At 35.4% G+C, this 23,984-nt stretch overlaps 1 protein-coding gene across 50 annotated transcripts in view; it reads left to right on the forward strand.

Moving 5' to 3' along the window:
- PTPRD (protein tyrosine phosphatase receptor type D) overlaps nucleotides 1-23,984 on the forward strand; it is a 1,187,501-nt gene that overhangs the window by 1,101,084 nt on the left and 62,433 nt on the right. For 21 of the 50 annotated variants that reach the window (XM_042012906.1, XM_042012907.1, XM_042012909.1 and 18 more), the window contains 4 exons: nucleotides 1,902-1,916; nucleotides 4,255-4,367; nucleotides 12,202-12,321; nucleotides 14,355-14,452. In XM_042012906.1, coding sequence (XP_041868840.1) covers nucleotides 1,902-1,916; nucleotides 4,255-4,367; nucleotides 12,202-12,321; nucleotides 14,355-14,452 — 346 coding nt within the window. The remainder of the gene's footprint in view (nucleotides 1-1,901; nucleotides 1,917-4,254; nucleotides 4,368-12,201; nucleotides 12,322-14,354; nucleotides 14,453-23,984) is intronic. The other 29 variants (XM_042012912.1, XM_042012913.1, XM_042012929.1 and 26 more) reach the window with 5 other exon arrangements.

A 23,984-nucleotide genomic window follows, 5' to 3' on the forward strand; every position in this document is an offset into this window, starting at 1 on the left:
TCCTGTCATCTCATTCTTGTGTTTTGGATTTATTTTTCTTTTTTTTTTAACAAATGAATTTTTGTGGCTATTCCTCCTAGTTTTTAAGAAATCACAAATTCCCTAATTTCAGTTTTCCACTGATGAAGAGCAAAAAGTTCCTCATTATAGACCTTTCCATTTATAAGGAAGAGAAGTTAAAGCCACCTTGACAGACACTGTGTTGTTTGCTTTTATGAAATGCAGCTTTTTGGTTGGTTCAGAAGACTGTAGCCTAAACTTAAATCTTTTGAACATAGTAACTCTGGCACTCTGAATTATAGCATCATAGATTAGTTTGGTTGGGTAGGGACCTTGAAAGGTCATCTAGTCCAGCCCCCTGCAATGAGCAGGGATGTCTTCAACTAGCTCAGGTTTCTCAGAGCCCCATCCACAGACCTTAAAAGCATCTGGGGATGGGGCATCCATCACCTCTCTGGGGAATCTAGTTAATTAGTGTTTCATAGCCCTCATCATAAAAAATGTCTTCTTTCTAGCTAGTCTGAATCTACCATCTTTCACTTAAAACCATTACCCCTTGTCCTGTCATTATGGGCACTATTATAAAAGCCTGTCCCCGTCTGTTTTATAAGCTCCCTTTCAGTACTGGAAGACTGCAGTAAGGTCTCCCAAAGCCTTCCTTTCTCCAGGCTGAAAAATCTCAGCTCTCTCAACCTTTCCTGTTCCATCCCCCTGATCATTTTTGTGACCCTTCTCTAGATCTGCTCCTACGGATCCATGTATTTCCTGTACTGATGACCCCAGTACAGGATGCAGCACTGCAGGTGGGGTCTCACCAGTGTGGAGTAGAGGGGAAAAATCACCTCCTTTGACCTGCTGGTCCCCTGCTGAATCTTGAGATATAAGAAGAAACATGCTTCTAAAGGGAAAAAAAAACCAGATGTTAAAAAAAAGCACAGAAATGCAAAACAGGAGAAAGGGAAATCTTAAGTGAAGAATTTCAAAGACTTTTTCATAATGTGTGTATCTGGTCATTCCAGAGTACAAGCTATTAAATGTTTGTAGAACCCCTGTTTATTATTATCAACACACAGAAAGATAAACACTGCATTTACAGTGTGTGTGTATAATAGAATATGTTGGTGAGAGATAATAAATTATTTTTCCTTTTTACCTGATCTTTATAGATCATAGATCACTACAGATCTCTACAGATCACTGTAGACCTCTAGTACATGACATTCATTCTAAATCTAAAAAGGCGTGTAATACTTAATTGAAAAAAGATTTATGGTGCCCTTGCTTTCCAGGGTACCTTTAAAAATTTCTTGTTACTTCATTACCTGGTTTTGTAAAATAGTTTTAGAAATTTTCTTTTATTATTTTTTTAAATTTAGTACAACTCTTATGTATCTCATGTATTTAACCTTGTTCGTCACTTCCTTTTCTCTTCCTCTTCTCCCTTTCTCTCCTTCCCATTCCAGTCTGCTCTCCACTTTCATTTTTCCTGTCCTCTCTCTTCTCATCCCTCTTCTCTCTAGAATGTAAGAGGGAGATACATCTCAGTGAGATGTAATTTTTCAATGTAATGTTAATATTACTTTCATGGCTCAAATTAAACACCCATTCTCCATTATCTCACTGGCTAAAATTTGAAGTCTCATTTCTTGGTAGATAGTGTTTAAAAGAGGTGTATTTTTCAACAGAAGATTCGCTTTGGACCTGACCTTGTGTCCTCCATTAATTCAATGATTTCCAAACATTGAATATTTTGATGAGCTGTCATTTCTTAATTTGGTTTAGTTATATATCTTTACTGCAAATCAAAATTTCTTGTATCTCTTGTTTTCATGCTTATCCTCTGTGCTATTGGTCAACTAATATTTCACCTTTTCTTCCCTCCTTGCTGCATTAAAATGGAGCAGTAAACCTGACAGGTGAGAAGTGAAAAATAATCACTCTTCATTTAATACAGAAAAGAAGAAAAAAGAGAAAAAAGAAATCATCATGATAGTGATCTAAGACAAAGCATCTGTCAGTCTTAAGTGAATGTAGGCCGTAATCTGTCAATATGAGGGCAACTGCAAGATTTGCTATGTTATTTACAGCACTGAAAAGTAATGTAATACAAGCAGCAAAGTTTAACTGGTTTGGGTTTTGGCTTTTTTTTTCTTTTTGTGTCTCCATGAGGTAAATTTTCAAGAGGTAGCAGAGCTCGACAATGCTTATATGGTTTTATTTGTGTTTTAGTGAAGTGAAATCGGTGGTTGTACACAACAACCAGAGTTCTTGGAGGAATACATGGTTGTAGTTGAAGTGTTAGCTGCTCTGAATGTTTGTAATGCTCCATACACATAAATTCAATGCTGACTTACAGTTCTACAAGTGAAAATGACACAGTGATATCATTTGTCCTTTGTGGAACTTTTTTTCCCCACCTATCTTGAAATCATTGCACAATCTGGAAGAATTGTGATGTCTTCTATAGGCTGGAGACATTAAAAAAACCCCAAGAATGATCCTCCAATTAATAATACATAATAAACCATTCTGTTATTCTATAAGTATTCAAAATATTCAGATACATGATTAGAAGAGATTTTAGTGCTTTTATTAGATTAATATGAAATTGTAGCCTGGTACTAACTTTCAAGTGGAAGAAAGTTAAATGGAGCTTGTCCCTGGACAGTCCCAGAAACTTAAGACTCCTAGACATAAAGAGAAGGAAATACAGGTTAAAAGACTTTTTGAAAGCTACATCACACATCTTTAGTGAGAAGAAAGAGTACCAGGGCATTGTGCTACTGTGATAGGGTTTGGAATAGTCAAAATCAAAAGAAAGGAATCTCAAATGAGTTTATCCATAATAATTTTGTGTAAAAAAGACTAAAAACAAAATGAGATTTAAATTTTTATTGCTTCACTAAAGAGAAGTTAATACATATATTAAGGTATTTGCTGGAGAATAGATTGAGTGTTTTTACAGTAAAACATTTTTACTTTTTTTTCAATAAAACCATAGGACTAGTGACTTTCAAAGAATTCCTGCGGTGGTCTTGCTTTTGGCTTTTTTGCATAACTTTTGAAATCTCACTGTATGTCACCTGGTCTTCATTATTTCAAGAGCAGCAAGAAATTGACTGGAGTAATCAGATTTAGCATTGTCACATTGCAAAAAAAAAGCAGCATTATGTTAACATAAATATTGGGCACCTGGAAAATATTCTGCTATCATTAGCCTTAAAATAATCTCAGTTCTGTTTTCACATAGCTCTTCCTCTGTTTGCTTCTTCATTTTATATTAGATAAAAAACATCAGCCACATTATGTTTTCATTCAGGACCCCACAGATATCTCGTGAAGAAAGATGACACTTTCTGTATAAGAATGCAGACTGGTTACTCTTCATGTAACATGGTTCTCCATGTTTTACATCAGATAATGCTACATACAGATAATGGGAGTCAGTTTTAACAAAAATATCAGTCAGAACACACGTGGACTCTGCTTCTCTCTGGAGAAAGGGAAAAACAGACAACTTTCTTTCTCTTTCTTTCTTTCTCTTTCTTTCTCTCTTTCTCTTTCTTTCTCTTTCTTTCTCTTTCATTCTTTCAGTTTGTTTTTTATTTTCCTTCCTTTGCAGTGAAAGTCTTAATTTGATTAGAAATATTCATACAGATCTAAGCTTTAAATATATGTAGATGTGATCAGACATATGAAGATTACATAGTTTAGCTCTTAAAGAGATGAGAGGAAACAGCAAGTTCTTACTTCCTAGAATGTAAAAAGAATAGATGTCTTCTGGAATTGATGTCTTCTGTACTGTTCTCTCTCATATTAAAAATACCTAAAGAATGCAAGTTTTTTTTATATATAATAATGCAGAGCTCTGTGTATAAAATAAGAAATCTTTAATGACAATAACTTGGGGTGTTCTAGCTCAAGAGTTGGCTACTTTTTTATAAACATATAGCTAGGTAGCATTTAAAATAATGAATTGTCTGAATTTTTATAAGTTTAATGTTATAATAGTAAAGTATTAGGATGGAGGAACAGTTTAGGGCAGAATGCAGCTATTTTCTCTCTGACCATTTTGCCATTTCAAATTGTAGGTTTTCCTACCCACCATGCATAATTATATTACCTTTACACTGGATCAAATATTTTTTCAGAAATAAACATCTTGCCTTCAGAATATAATTCTAACCACTCAGGCACCTTTGTCAAGCTAACATGTCTATCATCTGTTCATGTGTATTCACCTTCTCCATGCAGGAAGAGGGCTGAATCTGATTCTAGAAAGAGCAGCATACCCAACAGCAAGGAGGTCCCCTCTCACCATCCCACAGACCCAGTGGAGCTGCGACGCCTTAACTTTCAAACTCCGGGTAAGAGACAGTAATAATTCACTGAGAGCTCTGTGGCCACAGGCTGATTACTGATCCCGTTACAGAAAAGGAAGATCGATTGTTTGGAAGTATGTATTTTGATTGGGGGGGGTTGGAGTTTTTTGGTGGGTTTTTTTGCTGCAAAATATATTTCTTTGTTAGCTTTGGAAGTAATTCTGTAATTTATTTAAAAGAAAAGCCTGCATGAAACAAAATTGAATTTTTGTAAAGAAGAGCCCAAAGACTCATATGCTGTCTGGATGTGTTTTATGTGCTAAAATTGCAAGTTAAATCTAATAATACTAGAAAATATTTCTGGGAAATGTACATCCCTCTGTTTATTAATGATATTTTTATGGACACTTCTTTGAAAATAAGCTTCCCTTTTATCTACTGCATTATCAGGTAATATGTTAACATCATTGTGAGTTCCACTGGTTTGCAAATGTACAATACAGAGGAGAAATACATAACTAGATAAATGGTCTTGTCTTTGAAAATAAGGCTACATGTTATGGTCAAGGAGGATATTAATATATCAGTAGTTCTGAGGTCAGAAGCAACACATTCCCAAATATTTTATTGAATGATTTTTTTCATTAATCACTGTTAAAGCTGTTTAATCTAATAGTCAAGAAGCACTAAGAGACAAATACTTTAAATTGTATTTTTACCACCTTTGTAGGAGTCAACTTTACTTAAATTGGCTTTGTTTTGATCAAATTATATCCCAGTAGACTTGTTTTCTATTACAATATGTTTGCACTGAGTCTGATGCTAATTAGGTGCTGAATCTTCATGAGCCTCGTGTTTTTGTCGAACTTACTACATTAAGTACAAAAGGTAGTGAATTCAAGTCCATAAAAGAAGGAAAGTAAGTGCTTGAGATGCTGAGGATTTGCTGCTGAAGTTGAGATACTAAATTCTACTTAAAGGGTTAAGTGAATTCCTGTCTTCTAAACAGTGACTGCATTGAGATAATGTTGCCCCAGAAGGAGTGTATCTGCAGAGTAATGGACGTGTCTAAAGACCCACACTTCGTGCACATGGCAGAAGTAGAAAGGGAAGAGTCTGGAGGCTTGAGTTTTGTTCCAGCCTTGCTTTTTTAGTCTTTTCCAGTACACTGCTCCTAGCAGCTGGGGCAAATTAGGTGTGTTTTAGGAGCATGTCTTCTAATTTAATTTCATCTTGGTGTGGCAATCCTGTTGACATGCTCTGGGACCTGTCTACCATAGGAACTTAAATGCAGTAAATGAAAATAATTGAAAGTTTTTATTCAGTGTCCTTCTGAGGCTACAATTTTAATGTAGGCTCATTATTTCTGGGTAGAGTTTTCATCTGTTACTCAGCACTTTCATAAAAGTTTTAAAGGGTTTTACAGTGAAAGAAATGTTCATATAAATCTTTGAAACATGGGAAGAAAAAATATTGTTCTTAATATGTCTAGCTTATGCCTAAAACAAGTAGTTATTTGTATACAGTTATATACTGACTAGAGTAAATGGCTTAATAGAATCACAGAATTTTTTTGTTTGGGAAAGATCTCTAAGATCATTGACTCCAACCATTAACCAAGTACCACGATGTTCAACAATGAACCATGTCCTGAAGCGTGACAAGCACATGCTTTCTGAATGCTCCAGAGCCAGTGATTCCACCACTTTCCTGAGCAGCCTGTTCCAATGCCTGATGACCCTTCCATTAGGAAGAATTTTTTCCTAATATTTAATCTGAACCTCCCCAGCGCAGCTTGAGGCCATTTCCTCTTCGCGTATCACTTGTTCCTTGGGAGAACAGACTGCCCCGCACATGGCTCTTTTCAGGCAGTTCCAGAGAGCAGTAAGGTCTCCTATCAGCCTACTTTTCTCCAGGCTAAGCACCCACAGCTCCCTCAGCTGCGTCTCATAGGACTTGTGCTCCAGACTCTTCATCAGCATTGTTGCCCTTTTCTGGACATGCTCCACCACCTCGATGTCTTTCTGGAAGTGAGGGGCCCAAATCTGAACACAGGACTCAGGGTGCAGCCTCACCAGTGCCATGTACAGGGGGACAATCCCTGCCCTGGTCCTGCTGGCCACACAATTGCTGATAAAAGGATGCCAGGATGATCTGCTCAATGACCTTCCCCAGCATCTGACAGGCCTGTAGTTTCCTGGATCCTCCTTCCTGCTTTTCTTGTTGATAGATGTCCTATTTGGAAGCCTCCAGTCTACTAAAACATCCCCAGTTAGGCAGGACTGCTGGTACATAAGTGAAGGAGGCTGAGTGAGTACTTTAATCAACTCTCTTGCTACCCTTGGGTGTATCTCATCCAGTCCCACACAGTTGTGTGTCTAAGTGTGTAGCAGGTTGCTGGCCATTTCTTCCAGGACTGGGGGGCTTCATTCTGCTCCCCATCCTTGTCTTCCAGCTCAGGGGGCTGGGTACCCACAGAACAGTTGATATCATTATTAAAAATTGAGGCAAAGAAGGCATTAATTACCTCAGCTTTTTTCCTCATCAATCATCACTATGTTTCCCTCTACATCCAATAAATAATGGAATAATAAGTAGATATATAAGCCTAATTTTCTGTGCTGTATTTATTTAGATGCATAATCTTACCTATCTATTTAGTATTCATCATAATTAAAATGAAACGTGAGGAAAAAAACCCTGCTGCCAAGTGCTAATATATAAAATTAATTTATTGTAATTAATTCTTAATTTACATTGAGATAGTAAAGTTATTAAGAAATGGCAGAATTTGTGGCACTTGTAGACACTGTAATTCCACCTCATTGATCTGAAAAGAACTGGAGAGGATTTAAGGCGTACATCTTCTTGCAGGGCTATAGTTTATCTGTGAAGTTTGCAGTTTTCTGTGAAGCTATTTGAGCAGAATATGATCTGTTTCTGCTAGGAACTCTTCTTCTTTCCTATAATCCTTTTCACAGGTTGGAGAACTAAAATTATTATTAAAAATACAGTACAGATATCAAATTATGATCTTTTTCCTGTTATTGTATTACGTAAGACTCCTGGACACAGCTCAGGCCATTATACTACTCAGCATACAACCAAATATCAAGGAGAAAAATCTTACCCCAGAAGATTTGTCTTACTCTGTTACACTTGCTAATCAACATGTTCTTAGTATGTAAACAGTCACAGTGAAGTCAAGGTACAGTTCTTGTGCACAATTTCAAAAGCCGAATTTCCCTTAACTCACATTAACTTCAATTAGGGCTACCATGTCATTAAAATCTGGCTAAATTTTGCTTAGATGTTTAGATCCTGCTGGAATGTTTATCCAACTCCCAACCAGCAACACACCATCAAATAACATGCAATAGGAAATTTTTTAGGATGATCCTAGAGAAACTACAGAAAGGATATACATTACAGATACCAGATTTGTTGGGTTTGTTGGACTTTCACTTTCAGATGTATGGGTTTTACTTTCTACATGGTAGCAGAACTAGATAGTGGGGTACCGCAGAGGAGGGAACTAAGGGAAGGGCTGATATGGTTGTGTGTTAGGTTCTTTTTACTGACAAATCTGCTGTTGCCCTCATCCAGTGAGGCATTTCTCAACATTGCCTACAGATAAATGACAGAGCGGTGAATGTACTTTCAGTACAAGTGCATCAAGGTAGATGATTTGACATAATTGTTATTTTAATTATTTATTTCTTTAGATTATTAAAGCATCCACAGTTTGCTTGGAGCTTTCCCGGCTTCCAGTGGGAGAGGAAAAAATTTTCAAATGGATCTGTAATGTACAGAAGTGTTAGAGAAAAAAGTTCTAAATTATATTGGCATATCTGGACTGGCAGTTTTCACTTGGAAAGGTGAATGAGACACTCCTATAAAATTATCAATTGTCATAAACTTTAGTATATTAAAAGATTTCTAAACAGCCTCATTCCAAAAATGCTATCAATCATATATTTTGTATATAAGACCTGAGCAGGTATAGATATCAAAATAATTTGAAAGCTAAGTCCTTGGGGTAAATTTGAATTTCTAGCCACAATTAATAAATTATTCCCAATACAGGTGATTAGGTATAAATTTTTGACAGAAAATATGGGAAAGCAATATTTTATCTTTGGTGATATTTAGAGATTCATTTCAGCACAAATACGTTTTACTTATCATAAAATTGTCAATTCAGCGTGAAGATGTCATAAAATTTCTCAGTCAAAACTACCAGCACAGGAAATGTCTTGCTTTCCTTTCACTTTTTATTGTCATGTCATTAAAGAACTACATTCTTCAATAATCTAAAGAGACCTAAAGAGCTCTAACCTAAAGAGTTTCCCATCTTACCTTGTTCAGCAAGGATCCAATTCATTTCTGGATTCCCCCCTCATTGGATGGAGTAACTCCATAGATAAATTACACATTTTGCCTTGGCATTTGGAATAGCCCACTGTTCTGTATCTGAGAACAAGATCCCATGCCTGTGTGTGTTATCCAAAAATGTGTATGTGTTAGATAAGCCCATATGCCAGTGAGTGGGTCACAGCAGTGCCAAGTTCTCTTTGAGTAAATATGAAAATACCCAATCTCAGTAGGATTTCATTTTTAAGTCCGTTATTCTTCCATAACTGGAATAACTGAGGAAAAGTCTATCACTTTCTTACCATTCTACAAGTTTCCTGTGGAACACGGGATTAAAATCATTAACCTGGTGCACAAATTTTAGAAGTCTCTATGCCACGTGGGAAACTTAAGATAAAGAAGGGGTAATAATTATACCTCACAAAAGGTTTCATCAAATAAGGTAGCCTGGTCTTGCAGAGGAAAATTAACTGAAATTAAGTTGTTTGAGTGGGTTCTGAGAGATCCAAGGCTCAGGGAGACTTCAATCTGCCAATCAGCCAGAGAACTAAATTGAGTCATGCCTCAAAAGTGACTGATTTTTTTATCCTCATTTAACTATAAGATGTGTCACACTTACAAGTAATTTTTGTAATTGGGTGCCAATTAAACTATTATCTCATTATATCTTATGAAATAAATAAGATGCTTTGAAATACAAGAAAAATAAATAGAGCTATTACAGCTCTAAGTTAAAGACTTTTTTTTTTTAATTAGATAAGTGCTCAATAAACACTTATTCCCTGAGTTGCTAAGGAATTTCCACAAACTTTTTTTCATGATAAAGCAGAAAAACTATAAAACATGTTCAGAGGAAAAGGGTGCAAGTAAAAAAAAGGTGGGAAAAGTGATGTCTGGATTTAGTCACCTGCTTTGCAAGACAGCAGGAAACTTCTTTGTGTAGCTTATCCTCTCAACCACCATTTGTGAGAATCATGGCAATGCTGAAGGAAATACTATGCTTTGTTTCTGTGGCAAAAACAGCCTAAAATGCTTTCTCATAATGAGTTTGTCATACATCATGTTCATAGCTCTTCATATGAACATGTCTCAGATGGAGGGCTAAGGCACCTGAAAGAGGTACAGGCTTCAGATGGATTTTAGACCATAGTTTTTGTGACATCTTATTGTATTTAATATTTTTAGATCAGGATCTGAAAATTAAGTTTCCCCTTTTCTCACTATAGGTGACCTTTACATGTCACTCAGAAGTGGTGCTTCTGCTATGAGGCTATGGAGATCCTAAGTCTCCTTGTTAGAGCTCAGTCTGTGATACAGAAGAACAGAAACTGTTTTCATTCCAGAATATTTGATCAAGTTTTGAAGAACGTAAAATCTTCTGGAATAAAAGTGGCAAAATTTTACAATGTTATAGTTACATCTGCAATTATTTTAAAATAGCTGTTGCAGAATGATATATTTCTCTAGAGATGGTCTTGTAAATTTACCTCTGTAATTTCATGTTCTGGCCTAGCTCCGACTCTGTGAAAAAGAAATTTTAAAGTAACAGTAATTTTTTGTCATGTACTAGAGACAGTCTTGATAAGTTTTCATGAATGCTGAATTCCTGCTGAATACCTGTTGAATCAGGGTTATCCTTACTTTTTTCCATTTCCCATGTCTGAATTTTAAGTAGCTATTTTTTTTTTCTATCTTTTTGATAAGGATAAGTCTCAACAACCACCACTGATTCCTTCCTTTTCTATAAAGAGATATCTTAGTCAACATAGATTGGTATGTAGAAGGTGTTCTGTGTTATTAAATAAAAATGAGGAGTTTGTAAAGTCACAGACAATTAATTCAGTGTGGACCTAAAGTAGCACTCATTTCCTAAAGAAATTTCTGTGACAATCATGTGTCACATTTTCACTTCATGTAGACTGTAGTCTGTATACTAGCAGATTTGCTCTTTGGTTAAGTTCTAATATTGTTCTTGTTTATTGTGGGTATGTCAACCTACAGTTCCAAATTGGTAAATAAATGTGTGTTTCATAAATGTTTCTAAAAGCCCTTATCATAAAACCCTGACAACAAAAGAAATCCTAATTTAACGCACTATTGACAAGCCTAAAACACTCACTTGATTAGCTGGGATAAAGGAATATAATTAACAGGTTTAATGTCTGTTAATATGCAGATGAATTCTGACCTTGCTCTCTTAGATCTTCCTTGAAATTGTGGCACAAATGTTATTTCATGTTCCTTAATCATATATTTACCACAGATTAACCAGAAGATAAGTCAACACTGTAATCAAACCATACATTGTTATTTAATTCATGTAAAGGGGTTTCTGCTAGGCTGCATAGGATCACTTACATTTGGCAATCTTCTACCAAATCTGGAAATAAAAATTTTTAATGGGTACAATTTCAACTGTGTTTTGCATGTGGTGATTTTGGGGGTTTTCTTTTCTTTGAGTTTCCAGGTGGTTTTTATCTCTTTTTTTTTTAAAAAAAAAAAAGAGATACCCTATTTAAAAGAGATTCTGAAAGCATGTTTTCAGCATGGTATTTCTTTTGACTTTTTAGCATGTCACAGGATCTGTTGTAGTTTAGCTGTATCTTGTCTTTAAGTTTTTGTGTTGTCATATGTTATGTTGATTGGTGTGGGAGTGTGTCATCAAATAAGTGTATTTTCTTATTTGTAGCCACAAGAAGAAGTGAGTTTAGATGTATTTTAAGTGGGATCTTTTGAATAAAGTTCTACACCTGCTCAATAGGAGCCTCATGCTTTTGCATGAGATGTGATGACATCTTAGATGTTCATTCATAGCATATTCTGTTATGATTCACAGACTGATTACATAACAAAAGTCCTCCAGCAGTTCTTTTAAAAAACAGCTACTTTAATCATATCAGTAGAGCACATTTTATATATTTAAAGTGTGAAAATAGACCAAATGCAATTACTTCGTAAGTTACCTGCCAAATATTATTTGAGGAAATTTATTCAAAGTGTGATTGCTGAAAATGAGTCGTAGAGGAAGGATTTATATGCAGTTAAAATTTGTCATTTTCTGAAGTTGTAAGTAGTTCCTCTTTTTGCCTTAGAAAAATTTTCCTTCAAATTTCATATTTTCACAAAGTGTTTAATGTGAAATCTCCCCTTGGAAATGTCAAGTGGCATGTAGAGAAGCATATAAACAAAATAATTGTAAAAAAGAAATCATGTTCAGCATCTCTAAAAAAATATTCCTTCACAGTAAGTTAATTATTATGATTTGTTTTCATGATGCTGGTGATTTAGTCAGGTTCATTGTGTGATGAGCGAGTCTCATACTCACTGGGTTTATGTCCTTTATGTTTACAGTAGGGGAACTGCACCTTTAAACATCTTAGTTGAGTTACCAGACACTGTTTTGTGCATGTCTGAAGTGCCTGTATGTACAAGATTGATTGATTATGATGGTCTATTGCTGTTACTAATTTGTTTCCCATTTCCGATTGGCTTTTACTTTTTACAGCTTTGAGCAGTAATTCAGTCCCCTACGCCTCCCTGATTGGCTCTGTGTCCTCCCTCTCTAGCCAAACTACCACTCAGTCCTTATATGATAATAACTCTCTCCCACGATTCGCTCGAAAAGGTCTAAACATCTTTGTCTCTATTATTTTCTCTGTTCAAGCACTGTTTTAGATGTACATCAGTCCACCTCCATTTCTGGATCAATCTAGAGTTCTCTTGTGCCTTTTCACTCACATATTTTCCATGGGGGTGCTTGATCTGGATCAATCAGTGTAATTACTAGATGACTGTCACCCACACTCATTTTGACAGTAGCCAAGTCCTAAGTAAAATTTGTAAGAAGATGGGAGAGAAGCAGAGCTGCATCAAATAAGTTAGTACTTAGAGACTAATTTTTTAATTGAAATTTCTAAGGAATCTCCCCACTGATCTGAATATTCTGCTTTGTTAGTTGACTGACAACTTGCCTTAATGTCTTACCATCACAGATGTGCTATGAAGATTCCATGAAATATATATGCATAGGGTCAGAAGAATTAGGGCCAGTGCTGCTGGACATTATTTTGGAGTCTGTTATGATGCTTGAAATGTCAAAGAATCCAAAACAAAACAAGAATTAAAACCAAAATTAATTAAAACACATGCTACAGTGTGACTGTGTTGTAGCCACATGGTCATTTTCAGCTATGTTTAAAGGAAATGCAGGTCAACTGTCTTAGGCATGCTCTTGAAAGTCACGGTGACAAAGCAAACTGCATTGTGCAACATGCCTTCCAGCTTGAGCCCCCTTGAGTCATCAGTGTTTTCCTTTTGTAATTTCAAGAGATCCTGGGGTTCACTAGCTTAACTTTTTCTTGCCAGCTCTGATTTCTTCCCAAAGCTGTTGAAACCTCACTTTCATTTTAGGTGTGATAGTATAAAATATGAAGAGAAGAATGTAAGCATTTTGGAGAAGGCTCATGAAGACTAACAGCTTGAAATAAATATGTTCACAAAATTTTGCCTGTCAAATCTTAAGCTGGCAGATTGTTCTAGTTGACCCCACATCTTTTCTGTCTTTTTTTTTTTTGCCTTGCTGTCCTAAACTCCCTTACACACCCATCTGTACTTCCAATTCCAAGCTCTTCTTCTTTTTCACTTAGTATCTTCATCAGTGGACAAAGATGTTTACACCTGAAGTAGATTGTAGGTACTTTTAGGGGTTGATAATGGGGTTTCAGATTAAGCACGTTTTAAGGTACTAGTGCAGTCAGCATGTGTGTCCAGCCAAACTGTACAACCCCTGCCTCTACAATCTGCTACTAGTGAAAACATTTTTGAAGTTCTAATTGTCTTACGTCTAATGTTGTCTTCAGTGGCTGTTGTCTAAAACCAGTGATGCATGTTGTTCTAGTCATTCATAGTTGCATGTCAGTCACCTCAGAATTCCGTGAAATATTTAAGTATTTCTAATTTAGAGTACGCAGTCAGTCTTCTAGACCTTGATGCATTATTATTATTATTATTAAAATTCAAGCTTTCCATTTCATTTTTTATGCTTTATTTTATAAGTTAGCTTTATGTTGGTTTAGGTTTCTTTTTTTTTTTTTACCGTTTCCTTTGCAGGTTCAGGTGTCTCTGGTTACCCTGGTAACCTTCATTATTCAAGTTCATTTTTCTTGATTATGCATAAGTCACTTTGTTTTCTGTCAAAACACTATTGTTTCCCCTTTAGGGCTCTTTCAATGTCTGTTTCTCAGCTCACATTTCCTCATCTAATTCAATAGAGTTTTCATTTCATGCATTGCGGGAGAAGGAGTTTGAAATGACATTAAGAGTCATTACTCAAAGCAGAGGTCAGCATCAGGTCTAACTGTCTCATTTTTCCATGCCTAGCTAAACTCATTGACTCGTATGACAGTAACTCTTTTCTCTACACTAGGAGTGTTAGCTTTGGGAATATGCTTGGTGACTTCTTTTGATTTGGCTTCAGAATTCATCTATCCAGAGCATGTCCTGCTTTGAGTAACCAAACTATTTGCCTGCTTGTCTCACATATGACATCTTTACTACTTACACATTTGTAGACATTCTAACTACTGCATTTTCTAAATTTTAGAGCAATGACATCACTGCAGTTTACTTTAAATTTTGTTCTTCTGTCTTGTTCAACAGGTATGGCCAGTCACCCCCCAATACCTATCTTGGAACTTGCAGATCACATTGAAAGATTGAAAGCAAATGACAATTTGAAGTTCTCACAGGAGTATGAGGTAATTTTCCCCACTTCTTTACTACTCAAGTTGTCATGTTTGATTTTTCCCAAGACTTCTCTCTGATATGGTGCCAGGTTTGTATGATACTAAAACCAGGATAAAAAACTGTGTAAAACAACTACATTGGAGAGGTGGCTTCTTTGCTCATAAAATCCTGGTCTCTTTTTATAAGGATACCTGTCAGGCAGATTCCATGGACACATACTTGAAGTAGTATGTGAATGATACAGCACTTAATTGTTTTAATATACACAAATATCTATATTTCCTGCAGTTTAAAGATCCTTCGTTTATTTTAAAAATCTCCAGTGTAATGTTGGAGAACACATACAGCCAAAGCTCCAAAGAAGGTTCAGTCCACTGCTTTAATTTTGCATGAGATAAAAGGATTTGCAAGCGCATGGTGTCTCTTCTAATGGAACAGTTTCAGGACATTGTATTTTCCTCCTGTCAACAATAGCACTTTGATAAATTGTGAATGATGGACTAGAAGAGCATGAAAGATTTTAACTGGAAGAGAGTAATCATTTAAAAGCCACCTTGTCAGTAACCCGTGGAGTATATAGGTATTGCTATAGTGGAGAGTAACAGCCTCTCAGGTCAGTAATTTGTGGCTAAACGGACATAGGGAGCCATCCATTAAACCCAGTAAATTATAGCTGTTTCTTTAATGCCAAAATATTGTCTATGTCAAAAAATACGTGAATCAAGTATGCACTGAACCATCAGTGAAGAAGTGTTTCTTTAGATCAGCTATAGGTGATCATGTCAGTGATCCAAGGATTAGCAGCTCCCAGAGGGATCACTGACAGTATTTTCTTCATAGTCTGTTGTGTCACTAATCCTTGCTTGAAACCCTCCAACACTTTGTTAGCATGGTGGAGTAAAAGCCTGTGTTGCTCTTATTTTTTTAAAGACTGCACATAAGTTGCATTCGAAGGTTCATACAGACACTGGCAGTGCAATAAGAAACACTAAAGATGACTTTCACATGTTATTTTCATAGCAACATGATACTGCATGGTACAGAAACCCTATACATTTCCATTGTATTTTAAAAGTCCTGACGGAAGATGTTAAAAATTAATACTAAGTGCTATGATAAAGAACTACAATTGCTTATTATTTAATTGAATGCACTATTCACAATGTCCTTAAGACTGCTTTAAAAAATAATCTCATGAGATACTAAAAGGAAAATACAGTTTCAACAATTCCTGGAAATAAATTTGTTTGACAAGCAATTTAGGATTGCTGTTTACTGTTGAAATCACAAAAAACATGGAAGAACCTTCTCAATTTTCTGTGTGTAAACCTTGTGTTCTTAAGTATGAAGATTGTAGCATATAAACAATCGGACAGGGAAATTTATGTAGCAGAATGTACACCATAATAAAAGATAACATTTGGTACAAATTTTAAAACCATTTCCTGTTGTATTATGGGCAAATTAATTGGTTTTTTCTTTGTAGGAAATTCCAAGTCATTTACAAGTCATATAATGTAGTATAATTGGTATACAAATAAACAGTTCAGCTGTATTACATCTTGAACATGGTGTGGAGATGACATGGTTTTCTTATGCTGTAAAAACTTTGTTGTTTTATGTTATGTCTTTCTTAATTAAGTAATTAAAATCATCTTGACAGTGTAATTTTAATAATTTATAACCAATATTGAAAGATACATTAAATCATTAAATTCTTACTATCTGTCCCTGCAGAAGTTTCTCTAGTCTATGTAAACAGGACAACTTTCACATTCCTTTTTTTTCTTTCATTTTTTCTTTTTTTCTTTTTTTTCTTTTTGTCTTTACTAAACATACTATCTGGAGCAGAATGGTCAGACATTCAAGATTGAAATATGGGCAACTGTGGTTCAACATTGAGCTTCATTCCTGTTGCTTTGCCCAAGAAGGTTCAACATTTATCTTTGAAATTGCAGCTTTAGAGATACCTCTTCATTTCCATCTAGTCCAAGATTCATCCATTTTGAAATAGAATTAGTAAAAAGCACTATTATTTGGTTTCATGGTCTAGGCTAGGCAGTGGACTAAAGCTGCAGTTTGATGATCGCTGTAAGTCATCTCCGTGTCTTGGCTGTGCATTCCTGTTGTCTCTCTTGTGCCAGTCCTGGCACTAGCACATGTGCAGCTGTTCAAGGATTATCTCAGGAAATAGATTCAGCTGAAAACTAATTGTTTTATTTTTTTTTGCTGTTTTCAGTTGGATCAGGTCCCTGAACTAGCTCACCACATGTCTGCTTAAGCTCTAGTGCCAGCAAAGGGAAGTGGTGGGTATATTTGTGGTCAGGGATTGGGACCTTCTACTTCAGCAGCAGTTCTCACCAACATCCCTTAAACAATCCCTTTTTAAATCTGATTGCAAGGCAGAAAGAGGTACAGATGGTAACAGTTCAGTTATTATCACTTCAGGTAATGCTAGAACTGGTGAGACAGAAGGAAAAAGAGCTACTCCTCATCTTCAAAATTTCGAGGTTTTCAGGAAACCACTGACCTTTATTGATACCAACAAAATCCTCCAATTAATTCCTGTCTAGGGAAGCAAATAGTTTTCATCAATTACTACTGATGATTTCTGTTTGGTTTTTTTTTTTTTCAGTAATGCCCTTTCCTCCTTGGCAGTCAGTTATTTTATTTTATTTTTTATGGAATTGTTTGCATTGCATGGATGAAATTCTTCAAAGATATATTGATAGTATATAGTAACTGTTACGACAACTTTGTGATACTGTAAAATAAAATACGTATTGATGGTTTTCTGATAACCTGACTTTTCTTCCTTCTATCAGGAAGTTAGCTCCATATCAAACGGATGTTTCAACTATTTTTTTAGCACAACCTACTTTGATTGCCACTTCTAAAGAATTACTAGTTTCACCACACAAACACATCTTTTCATTTTCTAAGCACACTTTTCAACTGTTCAGAAGTGCCTGAATACTTGTTCCTCTTCCATCCTTCCTTGTGTTCCATCCACTTACTTTTGATCAGAATTTCTGATCAAAATTCAATACAAGTTTGTTTTTTTCCTTTTGGAAGAGTATTACTTCTTGCCTGTTTCCACTTTCTCTTCAGACAGGCAAACCTCCCTGTCTCTTCGAAACTAGAAAAAGAGTCTCCTCTGCTGAGTTATACCCTCTGGCACTTTTTTCTAATGAAACCCTATAACTTCCTAACACTTCTGTGAAGAAAAATTCACCTGGACCATGAGTCAAGACAGTATTGCTTTCTTCAAATAATCCTAAAGTGAACCCACTGTTGTCCATTCACCTGACACAAAGCTTCACAGACAGGATGTTTACAGGGTGTTTCTGGTGCAAAACTTTTTTGTGGTGTTCAATATTTTTCCTTTTTTTTTTCCCTGAGAATATGTTGCTTTCATTCCATGTGAAATTTAATTGAAAACAAACCTGAAATTGCCATTAAAGAAATAAGTCTAATCTCCCTTCACTCTGGTTCTGTAAGAAATATTCGGGGTAATGTGGTAAGTTGGGAAAGAGGTATTGCAAAAAAGTAAGTGGTAGTATGCATGGTGGAAACTATATACCCTCAGAGGAAAAAAAAAAGGGAAGGAAAAGAGTGGAATTGCTTCATTGCTATGATCTGCTAAGAGGAGTGTATTCTCTAGTGTAGAGCACCTTCTAACTGCATAATGTCTTCTAAGGTTTAGTGTCATCAACTGGACAAGTTCTTTCTTCTACAAGTTTTCAGAAACTATTCCATAGTGTCTTCTCCAGGGCATTTCTTACTCCAGCTCTTACAGCATATGAGCAGAACAACAGAGATTTCTTCCATTGCACTTCTCTCACAAGTTTACCTTGAATACCACCTTTGACAGGAGCCAAGCCTGAAGGATTAGGACTGTGGCAAGATTCAAATAAACTTAAAATTCATGTGTTGCATAAAGTGTTTCTGAAGTGTTAAAATAGATAGTGCTCCCTCTCAGTGAGGTTCGTTTCTACTTCAAAATAAATTTTTCATAATCCTTCATTAGTTTTTGGTTAGCTCACAATCCCCAAGCCTAAACAAAATGTGGTTTACTCTGTTAACATAACATATCATATAATTAATGTCACGTAGTTCTTTTCTGTTCTCTAATTTAAAGACAGGATTGACCCCAGCTGATTATTGTGAAGCTTTTGCTGACTTCGGCAATTCCAGTGGGATTTTTGTGTAATGTAAGGGTCCATATGGACTGACAGCTGCTAAGAAAAACTCTGTGTTTATAAGAAACTGACCTTTATATTGTATCTCCTTCTTATCTGAGACTTGAGAATTTAAAAATAAAAAGTGGTCATGGAGATAAACTGAATAAAACCAGTAATGTTCTGCCTACTCTCTGATGTATTTGTAAAGTCATGGCATCCTATAAGACAGAATCAATAATCTATTTCTCCAAAGCATGTTTCTGAGACTTGTGTAAAATAATTTAACATTTATCATCTGAGATCTGTACATAAAGTTTTACACCCTTAAGGAAGCAGATTAATATTCATACTATTTTTGCATGAGAATCTGGCACTGCAACACAAAAATTACACTATCAGACTCTGTATGTTACTGTATGATTTACGGTGAATATATATATATGCACTGGTTAATAAATGTTACAAGAAGTTTCATATAATTTAATGTTTTCTCTCATCAGGTTTCTTTCTGTGAATTGCAGCCAGTCTTTTGATTTAACACTGAGTATTGAAAAACATGAAGTTGAATTTTGACTTTTGTTTTTATTGTAGCTTTTCAGAATCAGTTGGTAGGATTTGTGATGGGAACACAGTTTACTGAATATATTTCTCTTTATGTATCTCAAGCTGCAACAACATAAACACTGGATACTAAAACACTGTAAATCTTGTACAGTAGAAGCACATATAAAATTTATAATCAATATAATACATTTTAGAAGTCCAGGAAGAACAGATAATCCACTGCATGAATCTCTATCAAAGAAACAGCTGCACTTAACTGCTATATCATTGTAGATAATAGTGACTCATGTGCAAAAATCAATTTTTTCTCAGCAAAAATATGGTTTTGTTCTTTTTCTTAGAATAATTTCCTCTTTCTAATATTACAAACATCATTTATTGGTATTTTCTAACTTTACTTTCACAGGATGTGCTCCATTTATTGAGAAACAATTAGCGTAGTCAGTGAACGATGAAAAGTTGTCTTCTTATTAATAGCACATATGCTGTTGCATTCACATAGGTTGCTTGGTGCTTAGTTCCACCTAGGGTAGTACCTGAGCCAGCAGTATAGTTATAGTAGAGAATTTTAAAGACATAGTGCAGGAATCTGAAGTCCTGCTAGTCATGGTTCAGAGTGGTGTATTATCTCCTTCCTTTGTGCTGTGAATGCTGCATTGGGATAACAGCATTTGTTTATGCTTATATAATTAATCAAATAAAAGTAAGTTTGTGTTACATATTAGGATGCAGGATTTTGGTCTGATACCTAATGTTATTTTGCCAAGGGATTTCACAGAGACAGTTTAATTAGTCAAATAACTACCTGACAGGAGGGTGTAGCTAGGTAGGGGTTGGCCTCTTCTCTCAGGAAACCAGCAATAGGACAAGAGGAAATGGCCTCAAGCTGTGCCAGGAGAGGTTCAGGTTGGACATCAGGAGGATTTTTTTCACTGAAAGCATTGGAACAGAGGGAGGTGATGGAATCACCATGATTCGAAGTGTTCAAGAAACAACTGGGCGTGGCATTTAGTACTATGGTTGGAGTGCTGGGGGTCAGTCAAAGGTTGGACTCAATGATCTTGGAGGTCTTTTCCAACCTTAATAATGTTATGATTCCATCGTGTAATAAATACCAGTTTCATTTTGCCCAACTGAAAGCAGCAATATGTGTAGAAAGAGAAAAGTAATCTACTTCCTGAAGCAAGAAAAATTATTCAAGGACAAACGATGTAGGTCATTATAGATCAAATTGAGTTTTGCAGGGGCTTTTTAGAAGGATTAATTTGCAGTATTTTTAGGCGCTTATTGAGAAAAATGGAGGAATCAATGAAGAATTTCACTCCTTTAATCTTTCCTTGAAATAAAAACTGTTGACAGTGCTTTAAAAATATGATAAGTATGTTGAAAATTTAAAGTAGCACCAGTGTCTCATATGAGACAATTATAAAATTTAGTTTATAAGACCTGCTGCATTTCATACACTATATAAAACAAAACAGCAGGAGGCTTTAACCACAAAAATATTTACACAAAGCAAGTTTTTTTCATTACTCAGGCATTTGTCTGCTCCTGATATATATTTTCTACCTGAAGTTGCCTGTAATCCCCAATTTTCAACACAAAATTATTTCCATTACTACTGGTTATGATATCAGGGTCAAACTATTTTAATTGCAGGTAGGGAATGAACAGTTTATGTTTAAGACTGATGGCAAAGAAATACAAACCAATATGATTAATTTTAAAAAATTAAGGCTTTTACAGCATTTTGAAATGGCGACTCTCCTTCAAGGATATTTTCAAATAATGTTTATTTTCCTCTTTAAGTTTTTTTTAGTTATATGCTCATACATCTTGTTTCATTCCATTGGAATCAGGTTTTGCTTAATTTCATTTAGGAATATTAGCTTGATACTGTGAAGGAAATACCTTTTTTTCTTGAGAGGAGTTTACAAAAGCTTTTGGAAAAAGGCTTTTTGTATTTCTTGCTACTCTTGAACAGTTAGGTCACTTTCCTTTGAGAGTTAACAGAAATGTCTCATCTGCATTTTTAACTGTTTTTAGGACACGACATAAACTTATGTTTGAGCTCAAAAGAAGTTTTAGCCATATGTGGAGGTTTTCCCCCATATTCTGGAAAATTATACCCTTTGCAGTGTAATGGGAAATGCTCTGACTCAATTTAAAAAAACATAGCTGCAAATTGCCAGTTGGCAAATTGCCACGATCATAAATTAATGTTCATGCATCTAGCATTCACATTTTGGTAATGCAGTATGTAAATCTCATTCTATTAGCAAGTTTCCTGCATAATACAATATCATTTTATTATAGATTCATCAGCTATGGTATGAAATTCTCATCACAGTTGCTGACATTGGTAAAAGAGGGTCAAACTGTTCATTTCTCTGCATAGCTGTGTACTTTCCCTAGTTGTGCTGAGTCTGTTTGCATCGACATGCTCTCAAATTTTTCTTTTTCATTCTTCTTTGCCTACCTGGTCCCAGATTTCTCTGTGAAGCAGTGATCTTTGGTGATTGAATTCTAAGCCACAAACACTGCACCTACAGTGCTTGGAAATGCTTAACAGGACATGCTTCCTTGTGAAATCTATGCAGTATATATCAATCCCCACATTATGCAGAAACTTAAAACTGCTGGCTCCTAATTTGCTGCCATAGTGACCCTTGGAAGAGCACTGTTCCAGAGCAGACAGGCATGCGTCAGCTTACACCAGGAAGGGCATTTTGTCATGGTCCTTCCTTCCTTAGTGCTGAACCAGGATATAGTCCTGGAAGACTGACATCAGGGAACATTTGCCTCTTGTTTAACTGGTATAAAGGAAATCTGCACAGTGAGCAGGTACATAGTAACTGGAGGGGGATTGTTTGAAATTCTTCTGGTTTGGTTACCACCAGAAAATGTTGGTTACCATGATTGTTAGTCAATGAACTATTTTATGGATGGTGCATTGTATTAGTAAATATTTCTCAAGTCTTTTCCTACGAACAGATCACACTTGTTTCAGCAGCCAGCCATTTTGAACACAATAGCTGAAAGATTTGTCAAAGCATGGGAGAGAAATAACAGTATTACAAATATTTTTATTTCTTTTGCACAAAGCACCCATACCACACAGTTACGCTGTGAAGAAATCCGTTTCTTTATTAACAACGGCTTTATTGAAGGCAAGCTTTCAGAATGAAAATACTAGGAATCCTATTAAAGTGCCATCCATTAAACCATTAAAGCACTCATTAAAACGGTTAGTACGGACTTGTTATTCATGAGTTATTGGTCTTTCACACTTCTGAAATGTGTCTGCCAATACCACTCAACTCTTTGTTCCAGTGTGGTTATTAAGTCTGAGGAAATACAGATTAACTTTCTTTTGACAAAATGGTGCTTTGTGGGAGGATGGGAAGGCCACAAAGTGGTTCACATTGCTGAGGAAAATAGCAAGGATTAAAGTTCAATCCATTTGCCTGTTTCTGATAATTTATGTTAACTATGTCTGCATGTAGACCTAAATATTAACCACTAAATTACACCATCTGGCTATACATCATACAAAGTGTATGTTTGGGTTTTTTCTTGATATTGAACAGTAACCTTAGAATGCTTAAACATTAAGGAGCAAAACCTGGAAGAATAATACTGAATACTGAACAATTGAAGCTAAGGTTTAAATTTAAAGTATTCTTAATAATCTGTAAATTCACATGAAAAATAGGTATAATATAGAGCTGAAGCTGTTTCTCATAATTGATAAGAATCGTAGATCATCATTTTCTATGTATATGCAAAATTATCTTTGTATATGCAAATATACTGCAGTCTAAACATACTGTTTGCAAGTATTTTTATTATTATTTTTTACATCCTGTTTTGGTTTTTTTATGATTTAAAGCCAGAGTCCTGCATTCCAGGCTCAAGACTAGCAGCTTGTTAGGCAGCCAGTTGATGCTGTTATTTTCTAGTTTTCTTGTCTAATGTGAAGAGAAAGTATATGTGACATCTTACATTGTGAAGTAATTTCCAGAATATTTTGTCAGTGTAGGTAAAAACCTAGAAGATAAGACAGATGGTCTGCTTCAGTTATCTATCTAGAACAATGCAGAGTAGTGTGCCTCATTCTAGGGCAGTGGACTGTGGTTTAGATAGCATGTTTCTGTATATGTCCTTCAAAAAATACTGACTAGGTAGTCCCAGATATTGTAGATGTGCATTATTCCTGGTTAAATAATCAATTTTATTTTAAAAGTTAATTAGAGTATAATGCACTAATATATAGTTAGCATCTTCTGTACTATGTTTCTGTTCTCAATTATTACTAGAATTCTGAGATAAATCCATAAAAATTATTTTCCAAAGTTCTGAAAACTTGACCTGCAAATATCCTGCATAAGTTTTCTTGTTCACCTCCATTAACTCAAAAAGGAAAGAGGGAAGATTTGTGCTGAGAGAAGTCATTATGTAAATTTTATTACTTTTCAAGTCATGTGATGTAAGTGAATTGCTGGCCTGCTGATAAAGAGGTATATTACATGTCTTAAATATAGTATATATGTATATAATTCTTCTCTCCCCAGTGCTGATGGAAATGCTCTCAAAATTCTTTCTCTGCACCTCTGATGAAATAAATAGCACTTAGAAGTAAAGATAAAAATGCTTATGTTTTTAAATTAAGCAGTGCATACCTGGTGCATACCTGCTTCAAAATTCTACCAGCCATCCTTCTCAGAGCATGGGAAAACATTACTGGGATGGAACTAAAGTGTAAGAAAAAGGAATAAAAATTTTACAGAGTGAA

The sequence above is a fragment of the Corvus kubaryi genome, unplaced genomic scaffold (genome assembly GCF_017639235.1).
Source record: "Corvus kubaryi isolate FWS band 111438036 unplaced genomic scaffold, C.kubaryi_AGA036_p1.0 split1-37296, whole genome shotgun sequence".
NCBI classification, from domain to species: domain Eukaryota; kingdom Metazoa; phylum Chordata; class Aves; order Passeriformes; family Corvidae; genus Corvus; species Corvus kubaryi.